Source organism: Bubalus bubalis, chromosome X (genome assembly GCF_019923935.1).
Source record: "Bubalus bubalis isolate 160015118507 breed Murrah chromosome X, NDDB_SH_1, whole genome shotgun sequence".
Classification (NCBI taxonomy): Eukaryota; Metazoa; Chordata; class Mammalia; order Artiodactyla; family Bovidae; genus Bubalus; species Bubalus bubalis.
The window spans coordinates 37,108,738-37,123,601 of record NC_059181.1 but is presented as its reverse complement, the minus strand read 5'-3'; the positions used below and the strand labels follow the sequence as shown (position 1 = coordinate 37,123,601).

Below are 14,864 nucleotides of genomic sequence, written 5' to 3'. Positions count from 1 at the left end.
TAATAAGCCCTGTTGCCAAGTCCATTTTTGGAATGAGGCAGGGTATAAATCAACAGTATATGTCAGGAACTTGGGAACTATGTCTGACGTCTGCCTTTGTCCCACCTTCCCATTCAATCAATCATCACCTTGTTCAACTTCTGCACCAGTAATATTGCTCCAATAACCCATTTCTACTATTACAGCCTAAGACATCATTGTTCTCAACTTGACGACGGTAGCAGCCCACTTCTGGGCCTCCTTGTTTCTCCCCTCACTCCCTTCCAATCCATTTTCCAGAGTAATCAGCTTCTAAAACAAAATCTGATCATGACACTGTGACGTTTAAAACTCACCAGTGACCTCCTAGTGCCTCTGGGATAAAGTTTGAAATCCTGGGATACCCTTTCCTTCTTTTACTTCACTTGATTCATCTACCCGATTTTACTTTATACTTAAGTTCCCCTGGGAAATTTTCCCTTATCTCCCAGACTTGGTTAGAGTCCCCCAACAGACTTTTACTTTGCAGGATTTACCTGAAATAAAATAAATATATGACTATTTGTATCCTATTTGCTTATCCTGTTCCAGAAGGATACAGCCCCGTCCACCTTATTAACCACTTTATCCTTGGAGCCCAGTACAAGGTCAGGAACACAGAACATATTCAATACATATTCATTGACTTCAATGAGTGAATTCAGATAAATCTAATCCTACGTCCTGCCTCCTCTGGTACACTAGGAGTACAATTTTCATCCTTAAGAAGATGGAAGTAATCAGATCTACCTCACAGGGGTGCTGTGAACGTGAAACAAAATCGTAACAATCACAGCGCCTGGCACAAAGCAAGGATCTGAGAAGCAGTCATCATTACTGCCAACATTACCGCCTTGACTGGAAGAGAGAAGGGCACTTGGAGATCCAGGCAGGCCAAGTGGCATGCTGCAGAGGCCTTCACAGAACACAGAAACCTTGGTGTACTCACCTGGGCCTCAGACCAACCTATCCTCCAAGGTCCAGAGACTTAATCAAGTCCCCTGAGAGCTGACTAGTCTCACTCAAAGGCTGAGGGTCATAGACAGTGTCCATTATTCACTGACTACGGGGGAAGAAACTCTCCAAACATATATGATACCATTTATATGAAGTATGCACAATAGACAAATTCATAGAGACAGAAAGTAGATTAGTGATTGCCAGGGTCTGGAGAGGGGAAATGAGGAGTGACTGCTACTAAGTATGGGATTTCTTTTCGATGTATCAAAAATATTCTAAAATTAGATAGTGATGATGATGACACAACATACTGAATATCCTAAAATCCACTAAATTGTACATTTAAAATGGTGAACTTACTGTTGTATGAACTGCACTGCAATTAACAAAAACCTCTCCAGTGGACCATGTGGCTGGCTCTACCTCCCATCCAAGCTCTGCCAAGGCCAAATTCATTAGCATTTGCTAAGTGAGCATAAGATAAGAGAGAAAAGAAAGCTATACAGAGTTTGAATGTTGAATGGGATCAGGTTTGGATGGACTTTGTGTCCTCTCCTATCAAGAATGGATATTTTTATTGGTCTCAACATATGGTATGGCAGACAGTGTCCTCCTCCTATATTTTAAGAAAACATAATTTTGTTGTGGGTGGCAATGGGCCCAGCCCTAGGCAGGCTGTGACTTATCTAGTCCAGTGTTCCCAAACTTTGCTAAACATAAAAATTACCAGGAGCACTTGTTTAAAAAACAAAAGAGAAAAAAGATCAAAAGACCTATCTGAGGCTACCATCCCATACCTAGCAAATCACAATTTCCGAGAATGAAGGCTGGTTTTCTGTAGATTTTTTAACAAACTCCCCGGCTCCCACCTCTGGTCACATCATCACCAGAGAAGTTGAAGGAATGCTGTTCAAAGCCACTGGTTGTAACTGTCCTATGCCCAGCTTCTCTAGCATTTCTTGAACCAAAGTGATCACATGACCAATCCTGGTCAATGAGACCTAAATGAGGTTTATTAGGGAGGTTTCTGGGAAAGCTTTTACTTACTAATAATCGGGAAAGGAGTACATCAAGGCTGTATACTGTCACCCTGCTTATTTAACTTTATGCAAAATACATCATGAGAAACACTGGGCTGGATGAAGCACAAGCTGGAATCATGATTGCCGGGAGAAATATCAATAACCTCAGATATGCAGATGACACCACCCTTATGGCAGAAAGTGAAGAAGAACTAAAGAGCCTTCAGATGAAAGTGAAAGAGGAGAGTGAAAAAGTTGGCTTTAAGCTCAACATTCAGAAAACTAAGATCATGGCATCTGGTCCCATCACTTCATGGCAAATAGATGGGGAAGTGATGGAAACAGTGGCTGACTTTACTTTTTGGGGCTCCAAAATCACTGCAGATGGTGATTGCAGCCATGAAATTAAAAGATGCTTGCTCCTTGGAAGAAAAGTTATGACCAACCTAGACAGCATACTAAAAAGCAGAGACATTACTTTGCCAACAAAGGTCTGTTCAGTCAAAGCTATGGTTTTTCCAGTAGTCATGAATGGATGTGAAAGTTGGACTATAAAGAAAGCTGAGTGCTGAAGAATTGATGCTTTTGAGCTGTGGTGGTGGTGATGAAGACTCTTGAGAGTCCCTTGGACTGCAAGGAGATCCAACCAGTCCATCCTAAAGGAAATCAGTCCTGAATATTCATTGGAAGGACTGATGCTGAAGCTGAAGCTCCAATACTTTGAACATGAACACCTGATGTGAAGAACTGACTCATTTGAAAAGACCCTGATGCTGGGAAAGATTGAAGGCAGGAAGAGAAGGGGATGACAGAGAATGAGACGGTTGGATGGCATCAACTCTATGGACATGAGTGTAAGTAAATTCCGGGAGTTGGTGATGGATAGGGAGGCCTGGCATGCTGCAGTCCATGGGGTTGCAAAGAGTCAGACACAACTGAGCGACTGAACTAAAGGAAGAAAGACATTCCCCCTTCTGCTTCATGCTTTTCTTCCTACCTTGAATGAAGCCATGATGGATTCTATGCAGTATCAACCCAAAAGAAAGGCCAATGGAATTGTAGGGACATCAACTTTATCAGTGTGAGCAGCTGATATAATGCCAGCAATGGCCTAACTCCAATTTCTTCTTAGATGAGCAAAATAATGGGTTGTCTAACCTTGTAGTCAGGTGTTTGTTTCTTGCACCAAATGCATTCCTAATCATATGATAGATACTGCCCATGTTGGCTTCCATGACACACCCCAGCCTGTGCTCTAATTATAACTACCTTTCCCCTTCAGGCTGAGGGATTACTTCCTCAGATATGCTAAGGCAGTGATTAGGGTTAGTCAAAACCTATATAAATGGCAGTTATCTGTATTTTTAAGAGGACCATGCCCACTTCCTTTCTCTATACATATTTAATTTATCGTTTAATTCTCAGGGGACTCTCGAGGTGCATGTTACAGATATTCTTTGTGACACTGACATTTTATGAGATAGGTTTCATTTTCCCGAATAGAATTCCATCTGAAAAACTGTAATGTGGGTTGGCAAACTTTCTGTAAGGAGCCTGACAGTAAATACTTTATGTTCTGTGGACCACTTATTTTCTGTTGCAAATATGCAACTACTCAACTCTGCTCAAAGGAAAAAAAAAAGGCAGACATAGACAACAGGTAAATCAAAGTGCATGGCTGCATTCCAAAAAAATTTTATTTACAAAAACAAGCACCCCCTGATTACATCCATGGGCTGCTATTTGCCAACCTCTGAGCTAAAAGACAACTTCATTTTCAGTAACTTGAAAAAAAAAATTGAACTGACATGTAAAAATCAAATTGGCTATCACCATATCTGGTCTCTTGCTGTGTTCCTGCCACATAGAACAACAATGAACTGGGTAAAGGGTATATTGGCATGCAGAGGGCTCACCTTGGTCAATGCCCATTCTAGTTATAAGTCCCTAGAAAACAAGGGTGCTGCTGCATTTATTGAGCATCTACTGTCTACCTGGGGTTGTGGAAGGTGTTTTCACAGGTGTTAATCCACCAAGGTCCAAGATGTCAACTTAAAGTTCTGATATATCTTAAGAATCATAGTCATTCTTACGTAACCTGGATAAGGGAGACAGTTGTGATATACAAACAACCTGTGACTCAGCCATAAATTAAAGACATTTTACCATCCAGCCTAGATTAGAGGCAGAAAGAAGACTGAGGGAAGTTAAATTAATAAGGGTGATTTATTTTAAAATATTAAATTTCAGTGTTATCTTAAATATGTATTTTTAAACTTAAGGCTTTTAACTCACTTTTGCTTATCTGTATAGTAAAACTTACCAGAATATCTGGTTTTCATTTACTTACAATATTAATATTTGCAAAGGATTATTTCCTCTTTTCATATGAAGGTTTTTCACTTGTGTCCAATGCATGTGCAGTTTTTTTTTTTTAGTCTGGCTTAATCAAAACCTGCCCTCAATTTGATGATGTGAGACTAGTCCAAAGGTTAGAGAAGTGTGTTTATCTTAAAGATGAGATATCTATTAGAACTTCAAGAAGACAGGAAGAACTCCTGATGCCCTCATTCACCACAAAGAAGCTGTTACAACTGTCTCAGCTGCTTTACAACTACCCTGAGTGACAGAGGCACAATCTGAAGAGGCCCAGCCCCTGGCAGCCATCCTTTCGGCCTATGTACAGCAAATTGTATTTTCCACAATGATCACAGCCGTGAACCTCTAGACTGTGGCCATTCCCCAACAAAAGTCAGTTTCCTTTCTTTCCCTTTGGCTTGAACCTCGACAGGATTCCTGGCTGTATCAACAAATAAAATGGCAGCAAAAGTAATGTTGCATGACTTCAAAATCAGATCACAAAAGGGATACCCTTCCACCTGGCCCCCTCTCCCTCTTAGGATACTCGCTCTTGAAAGCAGCCACCATGCTGTGAGGAGGCTCAAACTAGCCCACATGGAGAGACAAAGTGGGGAAGATCTGAGGCCCCAGCAACAGCCAGCACCGACCGTAAGAACTGTGAGTGGATGAGCCCTCAGTGGATTCCAACTCCCCATCTTTGAGCCACCTCAGTTAACGCACAGTGGAGCCGAGGTGAGCCCTTTTGAGAGCTGCCTAAACTTCAGATTCATAAGCAAAAGAAACACTATTATTTTAACTCACTACGTTTTGAGCTTAGTAACTGCAACACAGACTTCGGATGGAAGGCGCATAGAAATGAATTTCACCTGAAACAAAACAGACCTTATGTTTTGCTCTCCACACTTCCCAAATGCAAACAGAAATAAAAAATATACATACATCGTCCGATACTGACATCCTGCTGCAAGACACTTATATACAGCTGCAGGGTCAGCTGTGGGGCTGAGCCCAGGAAAGCCTGGATCACCGATGCCCGGCTGAATGCAGATCGGTGGGTGAATAGCTTGCCCTCTGCCTGGCCCACTTCCTTCTCAATTTCCTCTGAGTGGCCATTTTTTGGTATCTGCCGCTTCTTGGTGATGCTGACATAAGGTTCTTCAATGTGGTTTGACTGACAATAGATGCAGAAGACTTCAAAACACCTGGAAACAAACCAGCAAGTCATGATCATCAGAGGCAGACGGGATCCTGTCTTTTCTCAGTTACCCCACTTTCACTTAGCTTTCTCAAAGCCTTGGCTTGGTTACTCTGGACTGCAACTCGCCCTGCACCCCTGCCACTAAAATCATCCTCTCTAAGGACCAGTTGTAAGCACGCAGTCTTCTTGAGGCCCTCCAGCAGGCCAACTGGCCTGAGCATGAACCACATTGAGAGGTGACACCGAGGGCCACTGAGGCAAGGAAACCAAGCTGAGAATGGCATGGGAAGTGGTTCAGGCTCCAGAAAAAAAAAGTTCCATTTCCCTTCCTAACACTTATTAGCTGTGCAGCCTTGGATATGTCTTTTAACCCTTCCCTGAATTATAAAGCAGAGATAAGACCTACTTTGCCACACTGTCATGGAGATAATGCAGTATATGGGGGTGTGTGTGTGCACGTGTGCATATATATATACAACACCCACCCCCACACACATATTTTAGATCCAATAGATGCTCCAAATTACTTCAGTTAAAACAGCAGCTGTGGTTGGGAGATCCCCCAGCACAGAGCAGCCTCCCACCTAGAATTCCCCTGGAAGACCACATTATCTATTTCTGCTCTCTTAAGCCTTTTCAGGACAGGACTAAAGTCAATCATACCTGGAAGCCTGCCAGCTCTGTCTTATCTATGGAGTTTCAAGCTTGCCTGAGGATGGAGCCTGAACCAGTCACCTTTCTAGACTGATAGAGTAGTTGGCTTTTAAAACTGGATTTTCCTCTATAGGTAATGATATGAATAGCGAAGAGAGAAAGAGTACTGATATGTACAATTTACACACACACACACACACACACACACACAGACACACACACACTTATAAATGGATTGAGGGATTGATAGAGGGATGGATAGACGTGTGAAATAAAACGTTAACTGTAGAATCTAGGTGGCAAGTACTTGGGTGTTCTTTGTACAATTCTTTCAAGCTGTCTTCTGTATGTTCAAAAATTTTCATAACAAAATATTGAGGAAAATGTTTTTTTCTTAGTACTAAAAAATGTTCATGGCTTTAGGTTTCAAAATTGTTAAAGGACATTTTTCCCCAAATGTGCATTTTTATAACAACCTTATAATGCTGCCAGAAGATTTTATGGCTTCATTTATTTTATTGAGTGTTGTTAACTTTGTACTCTCACCTGGAGGCAACCAAGGAAATGAGAATACATGTATAATTCGAAATACTAAAATAAAACCTGAAGTAAGAAAGGAAATGCAGGAACTTCTTTCATTAGTGAGTACAAAGTGGATATATTTTGTGATTATCTTTTTTCATTTGTTCCTGGGAGAAAAAGAGGTACACAGTAGTGTATTTGTGCAAGGGGGTGGGGAGGGAGAGGCAATTGTCTGCTACATTTTGTCCACTGGAGTCATAGATACTTTAATATATTAGTTGTGTTTGACACTTTGCAACCCATGGACTCTTTAGTCCATGGAATTCTCCAGGCCAGAATACTGGAGTGGGTAGCCTTTCCCTTCTCCAGGGGCTCTTCCCAACCCAGGGATCAAACCCAGGCCTCCCATACTGCAGGCTGATTCTTTACCAGCTGAGCCACAAGGGAAGCCCAAGAATACTGGAGTGGTAGCCTATCCATTCTCCAGCGGATCTTCCCGACCCAGGAATCAAACTGGGGTCTCCTGCATTGCAGGCAGATTCTTACCAACTGAGCTATCAGGGAAGCCCTAATATATTACATGAAAACATGTAAAACAATGTGGATCAACTTGTTTAGCTGAAAACAATGAAGTTCAAGGTTTTGAGCTAAGGCTAGCTGATCCAACTGAATCTGCTCTGAGGAAAAACTCAGATCTATGACTGAGGGCTGTATGAGGCCTTGTAACTTGACACAGGTGGACCACTGATCACAAGCACTAGAAGACAGAATAAACTGACCATTGTCTTTATTCTCAAATATGTAACAAATGTGGATGCACTTTGCTAAGTGCTGTGGGGAATGCAAAGATAGTTGCACACCACTGTCTCATTCAGAGATGTACATACTCTAAACAAGAAAACAGGACCTAATTAATATAAGTAATATTTATATAGCACTTTCAGCTTGTAAGATATTTTTCATAGATTAACTCACTTAAAAGAAAGGAAAGGAAAGGAAAGTGAAGTCGATCAGTCGTGTCCAACTCTTTGCGACCCCATGGACTGTAGCCTACCAGGCTCCTCCCTCCATGGGATTCTCCAAGCACGAGTACTGGAGTGGGTTGCCATTTCCTTCTCCAGGGGATCTTCCCGACCCAGGGATCAAACCCGGGTCTCCTGCATTCCAGGCAGACGCTTTAACCTCTGAGCCACCACAGGGAAGCCCTTAGAAAGAAAGGTTACTGTAAAAATTTGAATACCATTATTTTTAATGGCAAAGTTCTGGGAAAACTCTGCTGCTAAGTCGCTTCAGTCGTGTTCGACTCTGTGCGACCCCATAGACGGCAGCCCACCAGGCTCTCCCGTCCCTGGGGTTCTCCAGGCAAGAACACTGGAGTGGGTTGCCATTTCCTTCTCCAATGCATGAAAGTGAAAAGTGAAAGTGAAGTGGCTCAGTCGTATCCGACTCTTAGCGACCCCATGGACTGCAGCCCATCTGGCTCCTCCGTCCATGGGATTTTCCAGGCAAGAGTACTGGAGTGGGGTGCCACTGCCTTCTCTGGGGAAAACTCTAAAGGTCCCTAAACAAAACAATGATTAAATAAATCCTAATATGTATATTCAATGAAATATTATCCAGTCCTTAAAATTGACATTATACACACACATATACTGACATACAAAAAAATTTTATCATGTTTGGTAAGCAAAAGGAGTAATGTATTACAATGGAAAATACATAGATAATTCCATTTTTAATAAAAAGAAAATTACATATACATATGGATACACACAGATATACACATAAACAGTGGAGTGCTTCAGCTGGCTCATACTGACTCATGAGACAGTTAAATGGTTAGGAATTTTGTGAGGCAGTTCTTAAACAACTCAGTAGCTTGAAATAGGCCACGATGGAAATCTTTAAATCACAGAAATCAGCGAAGATTGCAAATCAGGGTCTTCCTTCCTACACCCCCTCCCTCCCCCTAGATGGTTCATGGTTTACCAGCTTAATGACTGTAAAAATATTAGTGAGGATATATAACAAAATATTAAGAATTGTTCCCTTTAGTTAGTCAAATTAGAGCTTTTAAATTTTTTTAGTTGTGCTTATCTGTTTTCTGCCCTTCTGTCATTCCAACAACAAATATGTTTTACCTGAATAGTAAAATCAAGCTCAGAATTTTTAATGACAAAACAAGCAAATGAAACAGCAGCACATATTAAGAGCTGAATGAATAAAATGAAGGTCCAGAGGAAAAAGCAAGTCTCTGGATGCTGAGGAGAAGGCTGTGTTTAATGGAAAGTATTTGCAGAATTATAGACAAATGACACTTCTTTGTCTACAGTGGAAATGAAGGAAGGTCCCCCAATGAAGTAATCACAGAGGTGGCCCTGAAACCCAGGTGTGTGTGTTAGTCGCTCAGTCACGTCCAACTCTTTGCGATCCCATGGACTGTAGGTCACCAGGCTCCTCTGTCCATGGAATTCTCCAGGCAAGAATACTGGAATGGGTTGCCATTTCCTTCTCCAGGAAACCCAGGTGTGCTGCTGCTGCTGCTAAGTCACTTCAGTTGTGTCAGACTCTGTGCGACCCCATGGACGGCAGCCCATCAGGCTCCCACGTCCCTGGGATTCTCCAGGCAAGAACACTGGAGTGGGTTGCCATTTCCTTCTCCAATGCATGAAAGTGAAAAGTGAAAGTGAAGTCGCTCAGTCGTGTCCAACTCCTAGCGACCCCATAGACTGCAGCCCACCAGGACCCTCCATCCATGGGATTTTCCAGGCAAGAGTACTGGAGTGGGTTGCCATTGCCTTCTCCGAGGAAACCCAGGTGTACCCTCCTGTAATTCACTGTTTTTCTCAACTAATAAAAATCTTAGCACAGAAGTTTACATGTAGTAAGTATTTAATGAATTTGTGAAAGGCCCTAAGACTTCCACTATTTGTTTCCAAATGTTTTGTTGTTGTTGCTGTTGTTTTTACTTGAGAAGTTGCCTAAATGTAGCCATAAATTAAGTATTTTCATCACAATCATTCAAGATAGTTTTTCAGTTTGACCAAGGGTTGGCAAACATTTTGTGTATTTACAAAGAATAAATATTTTAGGCTTTGCAGGTCATGGTCTCTATTGCAACTACTCAACTCTGCCACTGTAATACAAAAGCAGCCACAGACAACACAGAAGTGAATGGGCATGTCTGTGTTCCAATAAAACTTTACAAAAACAGGCAGTAAGGGGATTTCATTGTGGGGCATGGTTTGCTGATCCCTAATGTAGGTAATCAGCAGGTTGATCCTTTTTTATTTTCATTTTATCCCATTTTCAAACATCATAGTGGAAGCAGTTTATTAATTAGCTGAAACCATGCATGTTGGTGTCAGCATAAATAATCTGTGGTACCAGAGACCCTCTGAGGTAGTTACTAAAAACACATTTTCAAAAGAAATACTGATTATGATTTCCTCTATGCCATGTTATCTTCCTATGACATACATGCTCTGTGAAGCTACCCAAGAACCAAACTGGTTAAATGGAAAGCTCCCTGTGACCTCTGAAAAGCCACTTACATAATCTCACTGAGCCTCAATTCTCAACTGTAAAAAAAAGATAATGACAGTTAGCTCACAAGGTTTTACAGTGGATGGAATTACATACTGTACGTGAAAGCACTTTGCAAGCAACAACAAAAAAGCTATTGATATTTAGGCTATTGTTATTTTTAAAGTCTTCTCAAAGTTTACAGAAGAGAGAAATATTTTGCAATGTTTTTCATTGCAATGAATCATTTTGTAATGTTCTGTCAAAAATACTAGACTCACAGATCCAGAGAACACATTAGTGGTTACCAATAGGGAGCAGGAAGGGAGAAAGGCGATTAAGGGGTACAAACTCAGGTATAAAATAAGCTACAAGAATATACTGTACAACATGGGGAATATAGCCAATATTTTATAATAACTATAAATGCGGCATTACGTTTAAAATTGTGAATCACCATATTGTACAACTGTAACATATAACACTGTACATCAACTATACTTGAATAAAAAAATTACTAGAATGTCTTAGCTTTTATTTTATAAAGCTAGATTTTTGGGTACCATTTTTCCTTCATTATGCCAATAAATAAGAATGGGGGCAAATTCCTTGAACCTGTAAGTCATTCATATTTATTCCTTCTCCCAATTAATTTATAAAATGAACATAATTGTAAAAGAATGAGAAATAAATTTTGTTTGTTGTTAAGAGGTGCTTTCCCCCCACTCTGGTTATCCAGAATGTCTATTATCATTCACAATAAGATTGTCCTTATAATAGAAAAAAAAGAAATTCAAGACATTATTTAATGTTCCTATCATCCCAACCTAGACTTCATGAGGAAACAATTCTTCAAACTGCAATTACAGTTTTAAATATGAGGCTGATATAAATGAAACATGGTGCTCTCCCAAAGCCTCCCTACATGAAAGGAGGAGCAAGGCCTAGTCTGTAGTGTTTAGTCCACCATCATTACAATGTAATGAAATGCAACTGAACTGAGTGAATCCAAAACCAATATCTCACCTAAAAAGAACAGGAGTTTGGTTAGTTAGTACCCATCCCGAATTAAAGAGAGCGAAATTTTCCCCAAACAGTTTTAAAATATTACTAAGTCCAATCGATAAGAAGGGCAGAGAGACTCTCCTTTGGGGGAAATAATTTTGATATTTATGTAAAGCTGACGTCTTAGAGTTAGAATAAAATCAAACAGCAGGAATAACTTTCAATAAGATATTAAGGCATGCTAACACACAACATCAAATTGCTTTTCTTTTCATCTGGAAGATAAGAGGCTTGGAACCACATTTTGTGTATCTCAGCATGGTTCCAGCATCTTCTTGAAAGAAATCAGCTGCATTAGAATGAAAGTGCCCTTGTTGAAGGAAGTAGGTTGTTTGTTTCTTTTTTTTTAATGGTTATTCTGTTTTTTCCCCCAAAGCACAATGACCTATTCAGAATTTTCTGGAAATAGGTCTCTTTGGAGAAGGAAATGGCACCCCACTCCAGTGTTCTTGCCTGGAGAATCCCAGGGACGGGAGAGCCTGGTGGGCTCCCGTCTATGGGGTCACACAGAGTCAGACACGACTGAAGTGACTTAGCAGCGGTAGCAGCAGCATAGTGTTGAAACTTTATATATATATCAGTTGAGAAGTTATCGCTCCAAAGTACCAAACTTTTCCTTTTTTTAAATAAAGTTAAAATATTTTTACGGTAAAAACTGAAAAATGTAGAGAAGTATAATATAATAAAGGAGTAAATTATGTACTTTTCTATATTTTTCAGAAAAAAATGGAAAACTGCCCCATAAGTCCATCATCCTGAAACTACCACTCTTAACAAATTGGTATATTTCTCTGAGCTTAGGTCTATGAATACCATCCTGTTTTTATACATAGTATTATGTCATTAGTTTTGTCTTGGGTCATTCAGTATTTAGAAACATTTTAAATGTTAGTACTGATAAGGTATTCTCATTTACCAAGATGGCAACTTAGGTTGTGTTTTTTCAATTTTGCCAAGATGACCAAACTTTCTTAAGATGGAACTACAGATAAAACACATTCCACACTCCTCAGACTTCTTTCACATAATTAAGCCAATTCCACTTGTAAGAAGCCTTGTGAATGTAGTGTGGAGTCTCATTTTTCTCATCTATAAAATGGGAACAATTATACCTACTTTATGGTGAGGAGTCAATGAACTGAGAGAAACTGCTACCTACCAAACTTTTGGCACAAGAAGCATTTAAGAACTGTCAGTTTCCCTTTCTCTGTCACTTTACTCAAATAGCATAGGCAATGAACTTTCTTTTCACAAGATGGAGCTAAGAAATGAGTGCCTTGTCCAAGTAGAGCGCATTGATCCCACTGAGTGGGCACACAATCAGGTTGCTGCGGCCTACTTGGCCACGGAGGACTCGCTCCTCATTCTCTGGCCCCAGGCTGCAGGGCTTTTAAAATTCCCCTCACTTTCTTTCTCTCTCTCTGTTCCCCTCCCCCCCAACTGTTCCCTTGCTCTCATGAGGTTGGTAGCAACTTCTTACTCCTGCCAGTGCACCTGTTTCTCTTCCTCTGTAGGAGTCTGTGGCTTTCGAGGTTGGGAAACTTGTTCACCTGGTCTGTTTTGACACTGTGTAAACTACAAGTTAGTATTCTGAGTGTCAGCTGGGATGACTGTCTCTGATATGAAACACGAAGTTTTATAATAGGGCCCTATAAAATCTATTTCACTACTCGACTGTGTGTGTATATAGGGCTCTGTAAAATCTATTTTGCTACTCGAATGTGTGTGTTGGTGGGGGAGATATTTTGCTGTGTGTGTGTGTTTGTGATGTGTTGGCTGGGGAGATATTTCCTGGTAGGAAAGATTCCCAGCTGGCTGAATTTTCTGGCAGCTGAGTGCCTGGCTTTTCTACCTCTTCCCCTTTCTCTCCCACCTATATCTACAGTTCATTATTATAAATTTGTTTATAATCCAGATAGAAACCCTTTATTTCGCTTTTCCTACAGAGATGAGAGGTATCAAAACAACACATTTTAAACTCTCTTCATGGTCCTCAGATAAACCAAACTCTACTTCATTACCAGAAAATTTTTTACTTGTTTTGTGTTTCTACAATTTCCAGTCACTAATAATTTTTTTTCTCTTTACACAATAAGAGTTGGGGTCTCCGTGACACTTGTGCTCCAGCTTCATCGGCTAAGTTTACAAGTCAGGCAGGGCCCTGAAGATATTTCTACCCCGCTTCCCCCCTACCGCCCTCTCCCCTCCATGTTTCCACATCGGACAGAAAAGACGGACGCGTGGATTTTTAGGGTCGTGTATAAGAATTACATAAGTTAGTATTTGTAACTGAGCTCAGAACAGTGCCTAGTACAGGCCACTCCACGTGTTTGTTCAATTTCAATTCAATTCAATCAACTGTGCCCACTTCGATTCTAACGGCCATTTAGAACCCTCTTCCTAAGGCCCCGTCGCGACACGAGCTCATCCTGCCAGAGCCCACCAGGTCGCGGTGAGGATTGAGGGGCCCGAATTGGCCCTTTCCGTTGGTCAAATTCAGTCGACTGTCCGCAGTTTCCAACGCTAGCCCCTAACAGGAAGGCGGTACGCCCCGGCTCCATTCCCATCCTCCCAGGTTCCTGTCGCATTCCTGTGACAGGGACGGTGGTGGAGCGGAGGAGCCGGGCGGGCCGGCCTGGGCCCCCGTCCCCGACCCCGGCCCCCGCCGCCGGGGGTCCCGCACGCACCTGAAGAGGGGCCCAAGCTGCAGCAGGTGCAGCAGCAGCACGAGCGGCCGGTCGCGGGTGAAGTCGCGGTGCACGAAGAGCAGCGTGAGCTGCACCAGAGCGCAGGGCAGCAGCGAGAAAAGCAGCGTCAGCGCCTGCCACATGCCGTCCCCGCCCGAGCGGTAGGTGCTGCTCAGGTACAGCGCCGCCGACGTCTCGGCCACGAACAGGAACACGGACGCCAGCACCGAGCCCGGGAATTTCATCTCCGCGCGTCAGCGGCGCGCACCGGCGGCGGACGCGGTGGCGGTGGCGGTAGCGGTGGCGGTGGCGGCGGCGGCTGCCCCGGGGGCTCCCGGCATGCCCGGCCCTAACTGCTCCCGCGCTCTGCGCTGCCCGCCGAGGGCGCGGGGCCCGGGCGCTGGAGCTGGGCCTGGGGGCGAGCGACCCGGCGGGGCTGGGGCGGGGCGCGCGGCCGGGGCGGGACACGCCCACGCGCACCGAGCGCCGCCCGCGCGCCTCAGCGCCCGTCGCGTCTCTGCGGCGACGAGCCGCGGGCGGACCGCGAACCCGCGCCCGGCGACCGCCCGCGCCGAACCGCACAGGAGGCTGCGGGCCCCGCCGGCCCCGCGCGCAGCTGCTGGGTCCTAAAGCCCTTTGGTCGACGCTTCTGTGGGAAACCTTCACATCCCTTCAAAAACCTGCAGCCCCGCGGGACCCGGAATTGGGATCAGGATGCCTTTCCAGCCCGGGCTCTGTTTTCTGGACCTAAATAACGCCGAATACCTCAAAGGATCAGCGTTTCCGGTCACTTAAAAAAAAAAAACAAGCAGAGCCCGCAGATGCTTTTCCAAGTGCAAGTATATCGTCACG

General features: G+C 42.9%; 1 protein-coding gene across 2 annotated transcripts in view; it reads right to left on the bottom strand.

The window, feature by feature from the left end:
* Window positions 1–14,864, bottom strand: part of XK (X-linked Kx blood group) — a 50,181-nt gene that overhangs the window by 34,963 nt on the left and 354 nt on the right. Inside the window, exons 1-2 of one of the 2 annotated variants that reach the window (XM_006066432.4) lie at window positions 14,013–14,466; window positions 5,301–5,563 (exon numbers count right to left, since the gene is read on the bottom strand). In XM_006066432.4, coding sequence (XP_006066494.1) covers window positions 5,301–5,563; window positions 14,013–14,257 — 508 coding nt within the window. In that variant the 5' untranslated portion in view covers window positions 14,258–14,466. Of the gene's footprint in view, window positions 1–5,300; window positions 5,564–14,012; window positions 14,467–14,864 lie in introns of those variants that run through there. The other variant, XM_044937106.2, reaches the window with a different exon arrangement.